The sequence below is a fragment of the Chenopodium album genome, chromosome 19 (genome assembly GCF_948465745.1).
Source record: "Chenopodium album chromosome 19, dcCheAlbu1.1, whole genome shotgun sequence".
Taxonomy (NCBI): domain Eukaryota; kingdom Viridiplantae; phylum Streptophyta; class Magnoliopsida; order Caryophyllales; family Amaranthaceae; genus Chenopodium; species Chenopodium album.
In genome coordinates, this window is record NC_137852.1 from 3182873 (window position 1) to 3201302 (window position 18430).

Consider the following 18430-nt stretch of genomic DNA (forward strand, 5'->3'; position numbering starts at 1 on the left):
ACAATCTAATTAATTTTAACCACTACGTAAATTACTTGCATAGTCGCATACGTAGTATATGTTCACCCTCTTTTGTCCACGGTAAAGTTTTGGGTGAGACGGACTCACGTGAGTCCACTATCATGTTTTTGGTGTTGCGGGCCTCGCGATCGGGTTTAGTTAGCCCGCGCCTTTTTATTGGACTTTTGTTATTGAGCCCGGTCTCACGTGAGTCCGGTCTCACACAAAACCTTTTGTTTTTCCACACAGTGACATGATTTCAATTATTTATATATTTACATATAATTATTAATATCTAATTGGCGCCTATGTAAGGTCTATGCAATATGACTAATCTCTGAAGGTATAGTAAATAATAACATCTATATCTAGTCATTTCCAACATTTAAGTATAATAATGGAAAAATCATTGATCCTAAGCTACATCAAACCAAATTACTAGCCTTTGTGAAAAGACTTAACCACACCTCCAAGGTAAGCCAACAACAAATAAAAACATTCTTAATTGAGTGCATCTTTTTTGCCTTTACCTTTTGTCCAAGTCTCTTTACCAAACCCAACCTAGCTCATGGATTTGCAAAACTTCTCTTCTAGAGTGGCTTACTTTAACCCTCATCTACCTTTCCTATTTCCTAATCCCCTCAAATAATCACCAAAATAAACCAACAATCATCACATTAACAATCCATACTTATCCATTTATTCCCATCATATTATCCTTAATAAAACTATAATAAGCCCACTAGTTAAGCCCAAAATCACATTTTTCTAGTACAACATGCCAAATAACCATAATAATACCATCTTCCAAGCCCCATGCCCAAAACATGCATTCATCTACAACAAAACTTTGTGTTCATGTTCACCAGGATATCTTTACAACGTCTCTACTAAATCCTGCACTTTCTTTAACATTTCGCCTTTAGAGTGGTGGTCGAGTTCCTCAGTAAAGCACACGAACGATGATGGTTATCAAAAGGCGATCAAATATGAACAATATTATGTTTGGTGTAGCGTTGTTGCATTGTTGATGTGGGTGTTACTATGTGCAATCGTGAGGTTTGGGAAGCTTGGTGATGGAAGGAACGCTTGGTTTCAGATTCGTTGGTGGATTAGTCGCCTCGATTTTACGTTTTCTTCAAAACATTGGCTTGTAAGTTTTCTTTAGCTTGCCTTTTTTCATTTCACTTTTTTTCTTTGCTTTGGTCCCGGCTTGTGCTTTCCTTTGTGCTATATACTAATTATACCCTATTTTGGGGTACAAGTTTATGAGACACGAATAACATAATATATGACATTTATTGCCTTTTCGCTTTGTGTACAAAAACTATTTACAATGTTAGAATCTAAATTGTAAAATCTAATAAAGTAATATAAATCATAAATATCCTTGCTATCTAGATTTAGTTGTCACATTACTAATTCAATAACTTTATTATCGTGGCTACTATATTAGCTCAACATGTAGTGAGTAGTTGGTTTAATTTTATAAGGTGTTTGTATACCTAGTTTGCTAGTTGGTTTTCCTTGTTGAAAGTCACAAATTATTTATAAAGAATATTTGAGTACATTTTGTTTTCTAGCTATTTCTCACTGCCATTTTTGTGTAAAAGGGAAAATTCGAAATAGAATTTTTTTTTTTTTTTGAAAGAATTCGAAATAGAAATTAGATTGTTATTAACTATTTACTGTATTGAAATAGAAATTAGAATTTTTTCCATGCATATGACCATATCTGTGCTAATCTACCTCCGTGACTTATCAATATTTGGTGTACTCAGTGTGAATCCCGGATCAAACGACTGCGCACTGAAGATCAGGTTATTCAAAGCATCAAAACACGAAGAATTGCTGAGGATCACTGGCATAAGGTACACTTATGCTGTGCTCATGGTTGTCTACATAGAGTTGTTCTTCAGCACATGTCAAAATTGTCATCATCCTGCTTTATCCTGATGAAGATCAATGTAAACTGACTCTTAAACACCTGAACTGATCAGTTACGAAGATTCGTGGCATATACGTTTGGTTCTCGCTTATTAGATGAAAGATATAACTTGAAAGAGGAGCCAACATGCTGCATTGGAGGAAACGGATTATCTATAAGTAAATTCAGACAGCGTGAGATTAATATTCAGTCTTTCGGCCTTAGAAGACAACCTCAGCCAGCTGATTCACAGGTTTGTGCTATATTTTTAAATTACCGCCACATTTGACTAGCAAATTTCTTAATTTCCGCAATGTGCTCAGGTTCTAAGAGATGCATCCAGGATCACTAAAGGAGTAAAAACCATGAACTCCTCAAAACCATCAGATATCTATAATAAGGAGTCATCTATGCTTAAAGAACATTATATAGCGCCACCACCATCTTTACAAGGTAAGCTTTGTGCTTTCATGTCTACTACTTTGGATCTGAAAACTGAAGTTGTTACTAGTATTTTGTTTGAAATAAGTCCAAATTAGTCGAACAAAACAAAACCTTGATCTCAGCTTTTTTTGGAAGACCCTCAATTGTCATGTTGATTTGATGAGTGTCTTTTCTATTTATGCAACAGAAATTAAAGGTGACTCGCCAGCTGATGTGCAAATTCTACAAAGAGAACTTCGAAATCTATATGAATACAATGCAATGCTGAGGGACAAGTTAGTTAGTGTTCAGATTAAGCTAGATGATTTGACTGCACACAATTCATTTGCAAGAGATACTTGAAATTGGAGTGCTTATTGCTAAAGAATGCATATTGATGGGCCAAATTGCTCATTAATAATTCATCCAAAAAAAATGGTATATATGACCCTTAATGTAGGTTGAGAATAGCCAAAGATGAAGACAATGAGTCAAATCAAACACTAATTAAAATCAACCCATAATATTATCATGAAAACGCAAACTAAAACTCATACTTTGTAATTTAAACCAGTCTAGTTTATTTGGATACCTTTCACGGAGTAGTTAGATGATCAATCAAAGACTATTCATTTCATAGTGAATATCATGAAAACGCAAGCTTGAAATACATTATTTGATTTACATTAATCACAAAAATTATCAGGAAAAATATAGTTACCCAACGTCCAAATGTAGCATTCAAATAATCTACATTGGATAGCGAGGGGAACAAATTACTTTAGGATTTCACATTTCTAAATAAAGCCAATTTATTATTGACACCATTTTTAGGCCTAATCAAAGTGAACCCAGATAAACTTAATATTAGTTCTTTAACCAATGATTTAAATATCAAAGGAAATCAAATTGTAAAAAAAAAAAAAATAATAATAATAAGGAAAACAGAAAAAGGCAAGAAAAGAACTCAGTCCCTTAGATGTTCAATGAAGTGCGATCATTTCCGCAAAATCATTACAGGTCTGTATTGACTCATCACCGTTACATTTCTTGCATTGCCAATTAAAAACCCAACAAATAAAAAATAAAGGGTAGATTATGAATTTAGCTGCTTTCAATAATCTTAATCGCTAAAAAAACGAAGAAGAAAATAAGAGAAAACAACACAAATTAATGTTGCTTCAAGGGAACGAGTCAATGGGAATTCATATTCTCCACATCAACCAACAAATGAAGCCTTTCATTCATCTTTCAAATTTACCAAAGAAAAGAGAGAATTTTCAAAAACAGAAAAATAATTATTTCATGAGAAAAAACAAGGAGAGAGAATAGTAGAAACCCTAAATAAATTGAGACTACCTGAAAAAGGTTGAACGCTGATGTGATGGAATGAAGAAGATGAAGGGGGGTTATATAAGGTAAGGGACGGCTGGAGGGTTCTGATTTCTTAGGTTAGGTTCTTCTCTCCAAGTCTCCAAATATCGACCGGATTTATTAAAGGAAAATTTGACATTTGCTACCACTTAAACCTACTGTCTTCAGATTTGCTACCTATTTAAATTTTTTTTTTACTTTGCTACCACCCTAAACTGATCATGTTAAAAATAACTACCATTTAACGGTTTCTGTGACAGAAGTTGTTAATGGGCCCCACCTCACCTAACTAACTCCCTATTTTCTCTTTCTCTCTCCCCGTGTCTTCTTCTTCTCTCTCTACCATTTCTCATTGAATGCCCTGTGCTCCATTTTTACCCACGAATTTCACCAATTTTTGACCCAAATTAACCTAAATTCTCTCTTTCTCTCTCTGTCGGTGGGTTTCTTTGCTTCTCTCTCTAACTTATACTTAGATCTGGGCTTGTGGTTTGCGTGGAAGCAGTTCATTGGAGGAGGAGTTCCAACTGGGTGAAGTGTTCGTCATCACCATTGCTGAAGTGGAAGTGGAATCTTCTTCTGACAGGTAAGAGCTTCTTTTGTACTACATGGGGACCAACAATGGTGGTGGATTTGCAAATAATTGATGGAATGTAGGGCAATTTTGGCAAAAAAGTAGTAGTAAACCCTAGAATATCGAGCTTTGCTTAAAAAAAGCCTAATTATTCAATAATTCTGCAATTAAATATGAATGTGTGTAAACAGTCTTGTTATGTGCTTTATTTGGTTGCAATTGGTAGTTTATGCACATGGGTACTTGTGTTCAATTTATAATTGCTTACTGTGTTATGTTTTTATGTGCTTAATTGTAGAATAATGGATGGTGATAATGAGAATGTGGACATTAAGGTTAGATTGTTTGGTGGGTTTGTTGCAAAATATAGTTTAGGCAAAGAATATTGGGTGTATGAAGCTGGCTTCACTTATTGGAAGCATGATGTCCCACTGTCTTCTATTGATGTAGCATTCCTTAGGTATGTTTGTGTACAAGGGTTTGTTGAAATGGGTTGGGATGTCCCTAGCATTTTCAGTATATGGTATAAGGAGAAGGGATTGACATGGACTAATGGGAAAAGGAGGATTTTGACTGAAGAAGATGTTAGGGGATTCATAGAGGCCAAACATAGGGATGGGTATTTAGAGCTCTTTCAAACTGTGGGGGTAGAGGAGTGGGACAGGTTTCATCCTACAACTGGGGCTACAAGAGTGGAGCAGGACCTTTCCAACCCACCCATTTCTAATCCAAGTGGATCAGCCTACCCATCACATTCAGCCCAAACTGGCAATGGATCACAGCCATCCCAATCAAACCCATCACAACCCCACCCATCTCAAAATAGACAATGCTCAAATCTGAAAACCACTCCATTGACTAAATCAAGCCCAGACCTTAGTATTGTGCCAGTTGTTAGGAGAAGTCCTAGGGTTAGCAAAGCTTCTAAAAGTCAACCCCCCATTAATAAGCTACCTCTGTCAGAAATTCAACCTTCCAACCAAATTAAGCCAGTTCTTAGGAGAAGCCCTAGAATTTTGAGGAAATCTGGAGTTGGGGAAAGCTTAGCTGCTGTGAATGAAACTAGAAAGGCTGTTTCTGCTGTGAGTGAGAAGGGGAAGGCCAGGAGGAAGCTGTTTAAGGGAGAAGAGTTGGGATCTGGGTCAGGTTCATCCAGTTCTGATGTGAGTGACTTAGAGATAGCTTGGGAAGCTGGAGAAGAAGATTTAGGCAACAGTGAGCAGGAGGATGAAGAGTGGTTTAGACAAACAGGAAAGGGTTTGTTAGGGGAGCTACAACAGTTAACTGATTACAAGGTTCAGAATGAAGACAAGGATGGGGAGCTAGATCAACTAGTGAAGGATATAGGCTGCAAGGATCTTGTGCTGCAGGAGGAGGGAAGTGATTCAGATGAGCTGAGAAGTCTGCATGGATCTGATGAAGATGTAGATGGAAGCCCCTGGTTCAGAGAGGAATTTGACTTTAAGAAGCCTGTTATTCTTCAACAGAAGCAAAGGTTTACTAGTAGTAGGGTGCTAAGAAAGGCATTGAGAGTGCATGCTATTGAGAATAGATATGAGTTTTATTATCTACACAATGGAGGGGAAAAGATAACTATTTTTTGTAGGAAAAGGTGCAACTGTGTGTGGAACCCAAAGAGAAGCAGTCTTGGGTTGTGTAACTGTAGTGAAGAGGTTAGGAAGTGTAACTTCAAGGTATCTGCAAGGAGGATTTATGAGAGTTCAGCTTGGCAAATTAAGGAGCTCAGATTGAAGCATAACTGTATGAGGTCTAAGATGAATGCATGTGTGACATCTGAGTTTTTGGCAGAGAAGTATGTTGAAGAATGGAGAAGCAATCCAAACTGGAAAATCAACAGTTTTAGGGCAAGGGTTCTTAGTGACTTAGGAGTGAGTGTAGGGTACTCTCAAGCATGGTTGGCTAGGGCTAGAGCTAAGCTTATGATATATGGTTCTGCCTCAGAGCAATATAGTAGAGTGTGGGATTATGGTAAGGCATTATTGAAGCATAATCCAGGGAGTAGTGTGTATGCTGTAGTTGAGGGAATTGACAGACCAGAACCTCCCCTGTTTCTGAGAATGTATGTGTGTTTACATGCATTGAAGACTGGTTTTAATAGAGGGTGTAGGCCCCTCATAGGATTGGATGGCTTCCATTTAAAAGGGGCATATCCAGGGCAAATTCTGGTTGCAGTTGCCAAAGATGGCAATAACCAGATTTACCCTTTTGCTTGGGCCACAGTGGAAGTTGAAAACAAAGAAACCTGGGGCTGGTTTCTTCAATGCTTGAAGAAAGATGTTGGTGACTGCCATGGTGGATTAGGGCTGACTTTCATGTCAGATAGACAGAAGGTGAACAATTGAAACTTAAATTTGCTTCACTTCTCACTTGATTGTGCATTTAATAACACATCTGATTGGTGTTTTCTTTTTTGACAGGGATTACTTGAAGCCTTCCACGATGTCATGCCTTTAGCTGAGAAGAGGTATTGTGTTAGGCACATTTGGGCCAATTTCAAGCTTCAATTCACTGGCTCAACTTTCAAAGAGTTGTTTTGGAATGCAGCAAGGGCAACAACCTTGGTATGGACCTTCTACATATCTGTCTTGGCTTTGATGTGAACTAGTTTAGCTAGATTAGGCAATGAAGTATGTTTTGGTTGTGATATCAACTTTAATTTTGCTACAAAAATCATAAAACTGTGTTCTTTCCTGTGTTGTGTGTTATTTTTGCTACATATAACTATTTGGAACTTTTACTTGTGATTTTGTTTATTTTTTGTTACAACCTTGTGTTTATGTGGTTCTTTTTTTTTTCCCAATTGTGCTAGTTTGATTTTGAGGTTGCAATGGAGTCCATACATTTTCTGTCAGAAGATGCTTATGATTACTTAGCTAATATCCCAGCCCAACACTGGTCTAGACATGCATTTTCAGACTTCTGTAAATCAAACATGATTTTAAACAACCTATGTGAAACCTTTAATGCTGTCATCAAGGATGCCAGGGACAAACCTATACTTACTCAGATGGAATGGTTGAGGAAGTATATGATGAAGAGAAATAGTGAAAAATGGAAGACAGTCCAGAGGCTTGAATGTAAGAACATGCCATATGTCACTAAAACATTACAGAGGATGGAACCTGTAGCCAGACACTGTATTGTCCAACTGTCTAGGGATGATTGTTATGAGGTTGAGCTCAATGGTGACCAGGTGGAAGTGGACTTGGGGTTGAGGAAATGCTCCTGTTACCATTGGGAGTTGACTGGGCTTCCATGTGTACATGCATTTGCATGTATTTTGGACAAGAGAGCTGACCCAGATGACTATGTGGATGCCTATTACAGTAGGGCAACCTATTTGCTGGCTTATGGTGATGCCATAAAGCCTATGCCTGGGCCAAGACATTGGGAAAGGGTAGACCTTAGAAGACCCCTGCCACCTCCAGTAAGGGTTATGCCAGGTAGGCCAAAGTCAAAAAAAAGAAAGCTAGAAAAGGGGGAGAGAGCTGACAGCAAAGAGCCACCACAAAAGAAGCAAAAGAGGTGTCCCAAGTGTGGCCAGCTAGGTCATTATGCCAAGACATGCAAAAACTCACCAAAGCCAGGACCATCTGCTGCTGCTGAGCCTAAGAAAGCTGCTAAGCCTGTTCTGAACACTCCATGGCTGCAGGAACAAAGGAGAAAGAAGGCAGAAAGGGCATTGAGAAATGTAAGGGCATGTTTTTCTTCTTTTTAAATATGTTTGTGCATGTTGTGTATTTTGATGCTAATACACATGTTGTGAGTGCAGACTGTAGCTGGGGCTGGACCTTGGAGCATTGCCAATAGGACCTTTGCCCAAGAACAGATGCAGGCCCAAGGACAGAGCTCTCAACCTGTTACTTGCAGCCAAACCACTCAGGCTTCTGCTACTACAACAGCCCTCCCCCAAAGAAGCAGACAAAAGCTAAGGGCAAAAACAAGATTGTCTGACTTTTCAGTGTTGAAGACTTATGTAATAGTTTTAGGTGTTTGGCTTCACTGAATTATGAACTTAAGTTGCCACTACTGTATGTAATAGTTGAACTTGCTTTAAGTATGCCTTAGGTACTTCAACAACTCATCTTTTGTATGATTGAACATGATTGAACAAGGTTTAAGTTTGTATTAAACATGACTTTTTGCATGAGTTTAGTTCATGTTTATTGTGAAATGTCAGCAATGAAACTTGTGTTTTCCAAAAAAATTGACTTTTCCATTAAACTTGTCTTTTTTCATTCATAATTAACCACCATACAATATCATACTGTCCACTTCAAGTGAGTAGACTATTACAACATAATAACAGCAAATTGAACACCTACTACCATAATTCCTAAACTAACTTAACCCTTTTTTCCAACAACTAACATACCCAACATGAACAAAACACAAAATATGCCAACACCTACAACAACTACCCTAAATCCAACATTGCTTTGATGGCCTTCCTTGGAGTATTTCTTCCTGTCACCACTCAAGGTTTTGCACTTGACTCTGAGGTTCTCATTCTCAGTGAGCAGGCACCTTCTTTGCCCAACCAGATCCTCAACTTCCCTCTGCAATGAGCTCATCTCACCCTTCATCAGCTTTTTGTCAAGAACCAACTGATTAATCACATCTCTTTGTCAATCTGTGCCATCATCTTCATCCAACCACTGAAAGCACTTGCAGCCCCTAGTCTCTGTTTTGGGATCATAGAACTTGCAAGTCAAGAACTTCCTGCCTGGATTCTCTCTAGTCCACGAGGTCAACCTAGCCATGGGAATACCACAGTCACACTTCTTGTATTTTGAGGGGGATGATCTAATCAAAGACATAATTCCCTGCAAATATAACATCAACAACTATTGTAAACACCAACAAACAACTTCAATTTCATGAACATCAACCTTATACAAAAACCCCCAATTCGATTTTTGTCAAGAACCCTAAATTCTGCTCATCAATTAAACCTCAATTCAACTACAAATTAATCCCTGTTTACATACTAAAATCAGTAATACATGCTTCTAGAAGTATAATTACTAAATTAAACAACATTAATTGCATAAATTCAAGCTAATTGTTCGACAAATTACCTGATTTTCGCCAACAATTGCTTCGAAAAATTTCCCAGCCAACCCTAAACTCTTACCAATTGAACACCCTCACTTGACAAATTTTAGTGTTTCACAGCCTTTGTGTTTTTACTTGATGCAATTCAACAAAAAAAATTTAAGAAAAAAAATATCAGAGCAAAGAATTAGAGATAGAAGTTCATAAATTGGGGAATTCGTGTTTAAATTGGGGAAAAGTGCACATATCCGTTTGAGTGGGCCCCACATAGTAGGAAAACTAACAGAAGTTGTTAAATGGTAGTTATTTTTAACATGATCAGTTTAGGGTGGTAGCAAAGTAAAAAAAAAATTTAAATAGGTAGCAAATCTGAAGCCAGTAGGTTTAAGTGGTAGCAAATGTCAAATTTTCCTTTATTAAAGGACAAATTTGGTCTTAATTTTTTTTTTTTTTTTTTTTTTTTTTTTTTTTTTTTTTTAAGAATGGTCCTAATTTAATACGCAGAATGGTCCTAATTTAATACGCAGTAGCCAGTAGGAGTACATAGTTTTTTGGTTTTTTCACCAAAAACACTTATTTTCATCGTTTAAAAAAAAAAATTGACACCAAAGTACCATAGCAATTTTTTTTTTTTTTGAAGGAATGAAGGAAATAGCAATTTTATTAATCAATCCATTTTTTTCTTTCATCGTGTTTTACTTCTTTACAAATTTCCGTTTCATAATAATCGCAACAATTTAACTGACATAGTTCACATAGTGACATAGTTAATATACAACTTTAACCATTAATATTTGTAATTTTATGTTATTGAGATGAGAAGTACTATTAAAGAATTATATATAGAAATTATACATCAAAACTAATTCAAAAATATTTTACATGACAACATTTTTAATACAAAGTATATCAATAATAAAATATAATTAAAATAAACATATAAATAGTATAAAAGTCACACTGATATAATTATTACGAAATAGAGGTTATACCTACTTTTACTAAATATTTATTGTTCTTTCTACGAAGTATTTCAAATCATGTTCTTTCTAGTTATGACCACCACTACAACTTTCTAATGGTAAAATTCTATATAGCGATACTATAGTTGGGCTTTGAGATTTAACATATAAAGAGAGCCACAAGGGCGGGGGTGAGAATCGATCCCAGGATCTCCTGAAACCGACCGGGAGCTCTAACCACTTGAGCTATCCCTCACTCTCTACTTACACTTTATCTTAAGTATTGTTTACTTGTGTTACTACAATAATCTTTGTTAAATTTAGGATATATTTAGTTCATCTTATGTTCACTTATTTCATATGTAATAAGTTCACATAAATAAAGAAATTAAGACGTTAAGTTCAGATAAGATTATGTGCAAGTGTGTTAATGGCAGCAAAAGAGAGAGAAAATGTGTGAAGAGTAAAATGAAGAAAGGAAAAAAATGTGTTTATTTTCTGAATAATGAAATTATTACAGGTGAGGCTATTTATAACTCAACTATCAACTAACTTGTAATAATACAAAGTGGGAGCTGACTCAGCATTCCCAATAACTGAATTCTGTTACAACAGAAATACTAATGCCTAGCTGTCATGTGGGTCAGTATAACCAACACCCCCCCGCAAGCTGGGAAGGGGAGAAACCATTCCAAGCTTGGAAAGTAGATAGTTGAACTGATGAGATGGTAAGATTTTAGTCAAGATATCAGCCAACTGTTCTGTAGTAGGCAAATAGGTGAGCTCCAATAAACCTTCAAGGACCTTGTCACGAGTAAAGTGACAGTCTATTTCTATGTGCTTAGTTCTAGCATGTAGAACTGGATTCTTAGCCAAATGAAGAGTACTCTGATTATCACAACTCAGTGTAACAGGTTTGAGACCTGAAACCCCCAATTCTTCTAGGAGACGAACCATCCAAGCAACCTCTGAAGAAGCAGATGCCATTGCCCTATATTCAGCTTCAGAGCTTGACTTAGAAACTGTGCTTTGCTTTTTACTCTTCCAGCTAATAAGAGATTTGCCTAACATAAGAATATAACCTGATACAGATCGCCTAGAATCCAAGCAAGAACCCCAATCACTATCAGAATAAGCTTGAAGTGTAATGTGATCAGTGCCTTGTAACAAAATCCCATGCCCAGCAGTACCAGCAATATACCTAAGAGTGTGAACCAAGGCTTGAAAATGAGGATCTCTGGGAGCCTGCATATATTGACTGAGAACTTGGACAGTATAGGATATATCAGGTATGGTGTGGGATAGAAAGTTCAACTTCCCAACCAAGGATCTATAAAGCTCAGGATCCTTAAACAAAGTACCTTCTGTAGCAGTCAACTTCAAATGCAAAGGCAGAGGAGTGACAGCAGACTTTAAATCAGGAAGTCCTGCAGACTGTAAAAGCTCTTTGGTAAACTTATGCTGGCACAAAGTGATACCAGCAGAAGTGTAACCAACTTCTAGACCAAGAAAATAGCTCAACCTGCCAAGATCTTTGATCCCAAACATTAAATCCAAATGCTGCTTGAGAGAAAGAATACTAGCATCATCTGTCCCAGTTAAAATCATATCATCAACATACACTGCAGCTAGAGTGATATGACCATGCCCTTTCTTTATGAAGAGAGAGTAATCATTTTTACTCTGTTTGAAACCTTGAGAAAGAAGCTCTGTAGTCAACTTGGCAAACCATTGCCTAGAAGCTTGTTTCAAGCCATAAAGGGATGTCTTTAGTCTACAAACTAACTTCTGAGGATTATGTAAGCCTGCTGGTGCTGTCATATATACTTCTTCATTTAAATCCCCATGTAGAAAAGCGTTATTGACATCAAGCTGAGAGATATTCCAACCCATACAAGCTGCCAGAGCCAGAATACATCTGATGGTTTCCATTTTTACCACTAGAGAGAAAGTTTCTGAGTAATCTATGCCAAATTTCTGAGAATACCCCTTAGCAACCAAACGTGCCTTGTACCTTTCTATTGAACCATCAACATTCCTTTTGATCTTGTAAACCCACTTATAGCCAATAGGCCTTTTATCAGGTGGAAGTGGAACCAGATCCCAAGTATTATTCAACTTCAGAGCCTGCAGTTCTCTATCCATGGCAGCAACCCAATGAGGGTTCTGAGAAACCTCTTTATAAGATGTAGGTTCATGAAAATTAGAAGAAGAAGCAATAAAAACTCTCTGTCTTGCAGGCAAATTTCCAAAATGAACAAGATTGCACCAATGTTTGTTGACATTAGCAGACCTGTGAGCAATAGCTTTTGTATTTGGAAGAGTAAGATAGAAATCTGAGAACTTCTTAGGAACTCTTACAGGTCTGTCTGACACTCTGGTAACAGGAAGTGTATGAGAAATAGATTCAGAGGTACCAGGCTGAGTAGAATCAGAAGACTGAGGGGAAATAGGACTAGAGGAAGGAGAAGAAATAGAAAGAGGAGGGGAAGAAGAAATAGAATGGGAAGAAATAATGTTTGATGGTTTGAAAATATCAGGAAAATCATGGAAAATTACATCATCCAGAGAAGTAGAGGAAGGGACAAAAATTGAGAAAGGAGGTGATGAGTAAGAATCAGGATCAGAAGGAGAGGAATGATGGAAAGGAAAGACTTTCTCATGAAAAACAACATCTCTAGTCACTGAAATTTTGTGAGTTTTCAAATTTAGAACTTTGTAACCCTTCTGATTTGGTGAATATCTAATAAAGACAGAAGGTTCTGCCCTAGGATCAAATTTACTTCTATGTTGTTTCAAGGTAGAAACAAAACATAAACAACCAAAAACTCTCAAGTCATCAACAACAGGAGGATACCCAAATAACTTTTCATAGGGAGAAACAAAACCAAGAACTTTTAGAGGTGTTCTATTGATGATATGAACAGCACACAAGACACACTCTCCCCAATAATGAGCAGGAATATGAGATTGGAAATACAAACTCCTAGCCACCTCTAAAATATGCTTATGCTTCCTCTCCACCACCCCATTTTGCTGTGGTGTATCCACACAACTCTTTTGAACAATAATGCCTTTAGAATTATAGAACTGTAACATGTCACCCTCTGTTAACTCTTTTGCATTATCACTCCTAACAGTCATGACAGAAGTTTTGAATTGTGTCTCAACATAAGCAACAAAGTTTTGTATGACACTGACAACATCTGACTTAAACTTCAGTAAATGAATCCAAGTGGTTCTTGTAAAATCATCCACTATTGTAAGAAACATTTTACAACCATTATGATTAGGAGTAGACAAAGGTCCCCATATATCTAGATGCACAAGCTGAAAGGGAAACAAAGACTCAGAGTGACTGACAGGAAATGGTAACCTAGGCTGCCTGGCAGCAGGACACACTTGACATATACAATTGTCAAGTGATTTTACATCAACATTATTCCTAATAATCTTCAACTTATCAATAGGAATATGGCCTAATCTCAAATGCCATAATTTGGCCTCATCAGACTTAGACAAAACTGCAGTAGCAGTACATGACACAGAAACAACTTACTTATTATTACTTAAAGAACCTGAACCAGAAGCTTCCTTTTGCTTTGTGACCTCTAAGCAATATAAACCATGTCTTAGATCACCAAGATGCAGTTGTTGGGTCATGTGAAGTCCCTGAATGACACAAGAGTCATGAGAGAAAGACACAGAACAATTCAAGTCTTCACAAAGTTTATGAACTGATATCAGATTAAACTGAAAATCAGGAACATAAAGAACATTCTTCAAGACAATTTTATCAGACAATCTAACATCTCCAACATGTGTAACAGCAACAGTACTCCCATCAGGGATAGTTATTGTGTTGTCTAGATCAGACACCTCTCTATAGGTATTAAAAACATCTAAGCTATGACAGATATGGTCAGTTGCACCACTGTCTATAACCCATAAAGCTGGAAGTAAAGACATAAGGCAGAATTTACCTGCAAAAAATGCATTGCCACCATCTTTAGTGTATTCTCCTTTTTCTGAGTTATCTTGCATCTGTTGCTGTTTAGCAAGCATATTCATGATTTTGGTACATTGTTCCATAGCCATCTGAGGAGTCAAGATTTCATCACCAGAAGAAATATTTTGCTGAGAATGATCAGATTCAGTATCTCCAGTTTGAGCAAGATGAGCAGCTCTCTTGTTGGGATTTTGATTGTTGTTGTAATTATTGTTATTATTGCTCCAGACATTCCAACCAGGAGGATAGCCTTTCAACTTAAAGCACCTATCAATTCCATGACCATACATTTTACAATGGTCACAGAACCATTGTCTCTTAGTACCAGCAGTCATAGTGTTCTGAGGTCTATTCATAGCATAATTTCCACCAGAATTCTGTCTATATGACCTATCAGGAGGCCTATCATTATACCTCCTACCAGCAGCAAAAGCCATAGGCTCAAGAACAGTAGACCCTACACTCATTTCCTTGTGTTTCTCCTCTTGCATACACAGCCTATAAGCAATGCTTATAGTAGGTAATGGTTGCATCATTAGTATGTTAGTCCTGACCATAGCATACTTTTCATTTAATTTCATCAAGAACATCATAAGTCTCTGATCTTGTTGAATCTTAAGCATCTTCTTAGTAATCAAACATGTACAATTAGCACAAGAACAAATTGGTAATGGCTCATTACTATCCATTTCATCCCACAGAGATTTAATCTTAGTAAAAAACACTGAGATAGATTCATTAGGACCTTGATGCAAGTCAGATAACTGCTGGACCAAACTGTATTGCTGAGTAGCAGAGGAATGACCAAAGCGATCCTCAAGATCCTCCCAAAGATCTTTAGCAGTCTTGCAATACCAAACACTTTTAGCAATACTTTTCTCCAAGGCAAACAACAACCAACCAAGAACTAAATCATTACACCTACACCATGCTTTGAAATCTGGATCAGTAGAAGCAGGTTGACTAACACTGCCATCAATAAAACCTAGCTTATTCCTAGAAGACAGACTCAAAAGAATCGACCTCTTCCAATCTCCAAATCCTTTACCATCGAAAACATCAGAAACCAGAGATTTGTTTGAAGCATCCGATGGATGAATATAATAAACACTTCCAGGAATTGCGGTGGAATCAACATTAGGATTTGTGTTTTCAGGCATGATTAATTTCAACAATCAAAGTATCACAGGAACAAATCAACAATCTCAACGATCCAAAAAATGACCTCACTAGAAGACGAGAACAACAAATCCTCAAGAAGATCAACAACCTCTACCTCAATCAAGAAACCTCAACAATCAATCGGAATATCAATTGAAAAATCCAGCAAATCAACAATCAAAGATCAATGCCAGAAATCGAGCACAAAACTCATCAAAAACTCAGCAAATCACAACAACAATCACAATCAGAACACAAATCGCAACTCAACAACAACAACAAATTGCGACAAAACAATTAGCGAACAAAATCATACCCTCGAAGTCGAAAAACTCAGCAAAAATCAGAAAAAGAACCTCAGATTATCAGCAAGAAGACCAGAAAGTCGCGGAAGAACAACGCAGGATCAACAAACGCAAGATCATCAACAAAAATTTGCAGAAAAACGAGCTGAAAGAAGCTCTGATACCATGTTAATGGCAGCAAAAGAGAGAGAAAATGTGTGAAGAGTAAAATGAAGAAAAGGAAAAAAATGTGTTTATTTTCTGAATAATGAAATTATTACAGGTGAGGCTATTTATAACTCAACTATCAACTAACTTGTAATAATACAAAGTGGGAGCTGACTCAGCATTCCCAATAACTGAATTCTGTTACAACAGAAATACTAATGCCTAGCTGTCATGTGGGTTAGTATAACCAACAAAGTGTGCAACGCACACATGTAACAAAATTTTATCTAGAACATTGTTACCTAAATATAATTAAAGTAAACATATGGCATTGGGCTGTGCGCGAAACCATCTAACAGACCAAATAGCAGTGATCTACTCTGTATTTACTACCTCGGCCCAACCCGGGGAAATAGATATTGTTCAGTTTAACGAACTATCTAGAACATTGGTGAAAGACCCTTGTTGACCCGTTCATCCTTATTCCTCCCAAAATTCACATCAATCCATAATCCATTAGCGAAAATACCTGTCTATTCAAGAACCTCCTAGAACACTCACTTCCTCTTTATAAATATCTCTATATCCATTGTCTTCCTTTCAACATCAACCATCATAAATTAAGAATCTCACATCAACAGTTCATAATACACTCTAATCAGTCAATTCTGAATTCTCTGTTCAAATCAATTCTTCAATCACCAAACACGTAATCAACAATGTCACTGATTCCGAGCTTCTTCGGAAACAGAAGGAACAATACCTTCGATCCCTTCTCAATGGACCTGTGGGACCCATTCGAGGGCTTCCCCTTCGGCGGTAACTTTAACCAGTCTCTCTCCTCCGGCAGCACCTCCGCCCGCGACACCGCCGCCTTCGTCAACGCTCGAATTGACTGGAAGGAGACACCTGAGGCGCACGTGCTCAAGGCGGATCTTCCTGGAGTCAAGAAGGAGGAGGTCAAGGTTGAGGTGGAAGATGGGAAGGTGATCCAGATCAGCGGAGAGAGAAACAGGGAGAAAGAGGAGAAGAATGACACGTGGCATCGTGTTGAGCGGAGTTCTGGAAAGTTCTTGAGAAGGTTTAGGTTGCCTGAGAATGCGAAGATGGAGGAGATTAAGGCGAATATGGAGAACGGTGTTCTTACTGTTACTGTTCCTAAAGTTGAGGAGAAGAAGCCTCAGCTGAAATCAATTGACATTTCTGGCTGAAATCATCCTCTGTTCTCTCTCAAATGGCATATTTTCTGCTGTTGGGATTTAGTGATCTATCATCTATGTTAATGAAAATAATTATGATAAGTATGTTTTGATGTGTAAATGATGCAATATGTAATCTAAAATTTTATTTTAATAAATTTTGATTTTATTAAATCTTGAGTTGAAGTGGAAGATTGATATTGCGATGGTAATGAAACTGTTTAGAATATGGTTAGTTCCCAAATTGGTACTCTGTTTCTGCTAATTGATGAAATCGGTCAATGTGTTGCCTTACCTGCATATTTGAAGCTCTCTTCAAAATTTGAATTATTGTGTAAATGTAAATCTCAATTGATTAGGGGATTTTGTTTCATAAACTAAGTAATTATGGATTAACAAGAATGATCCGTAATTTTTGTTCAATAAAATTAGTGGAAAATTTTTTATTATGATATATGCTAATCTACTTGTATGTGACATTGTGACAAATTGATAATGTGTGTTGATCCGGCCTTGTTAGTTCAGTATCATAGTGTGACAATTTTATGGAAAATTGGCTTATGTTTGGCAAGGTGTGGTGAATATGAGTTTGGTAAACTATGAAGTATAAGAATAATCGTTTATTTTAATACAATTTTGATAAATTATTAATAGTTATTTTGTGTTGCACACAATTTCTATGTGGGTTATTTTAAAAAAATATTTACTTTGGACCTTCGAGTTATTGAATATCTAAATTGTTATGTATTGGTTGACCTATGTCTCCCTATGGCTAATGTCATTTTGGTTTTGATTGACTTAATTAACAAAAAGTTGCAATAAATAATTATTTCGTATTCCCCTATTGCTTGTATATACATGTCTCATAATACGGTTTATCAACAATTATATAATGACGGGGGAATTTTGCATCAAAAGAAAAATACATGACGGGGAAATTAGGAATTTGATTCAATGAACAATATAAGCCATTTAGAGCAACTCCAATGGTAAGCTAATTAACAAATTAGCTTGTTATGCCACATAAGATTATAAGCTAATATCTTTTGTAGCTAATTTGTGCTCCAATGGTTAGCTAGTAGCTTGTGATTTAATAGTGGGTGCCTCAATTTGTTAATCAGCTTTTTATATTTAATTTTATTAGTGCATCAACCTCTCTTTTTAGCAAGTTTATTTCTTAAGCAAATTAGTTTAGCTAAGCTAATTTGCTTGACCAAGCTAATTTAATTTTTTAGCTCCAATGGTTAAGCTAATAGCTAGGAAATTTTAT

The 18430-nt window shown here is 36.7% G+C and overlaps 1 protein-coding gene and 2 non-coding genes across 3 annotated transcripts; 1 reads left to right on the top strand and 2 right to left on the bottom strand.

The window, feature by feature from the left end:
- Positions 1–3059: 3059 nt before the first annotated feature.
- Positions 3060–3205, bottom strand: LOC145596378 (small nucleolar RNA snoR136). The gene has a single exon (XR_014103219.1). It is a non-coding gene; the product is annotated as a small nucleolar RNA snoR136 (small nucleolar RNA).
- A 106-nt stretch (positions 3206–3311) lies between these two features.
- On the bottom strand, positions 3312–3396 carry LOC145596216 (small nucleolar RNA SNORD25). Its single transcript, XR_014103090.1, has one exon. It is a non-coding gene; the product is annotated as a small nucleolar RNA SNORD25 (small nucleolar RNA).
- A 13174-nt stretch (positions 3397–16570) lies between these two features.
- Positions 16571–17334, top strand: LOC145593811 (17.4 kDa class I heat shock protein-like). Its single transcript, XM_081650178.1, has one exon. The coding sequence runs from the start codon at positions 16681–16683 to the stop codon at positions 17170–17172; it is 492 nt and encodes a 163-aa protein (XP_081506304.1). The 5' UTR covers positions 16571–16680; the 3' UTR covers positions 17173–17334.
- Positions 17335–18430: the final 1096 nt, after the last annotated feature.

Bases quoted from the DNA above. Each gene is read 5' to 3' on its own strand.
- LOC145593811 (XM_081650178.1), top strand. From the start codon at position 16,681: ATGTCACTGATTCCGAGCTTCTTCGGAAACAGAAGGAACAATACCTTC.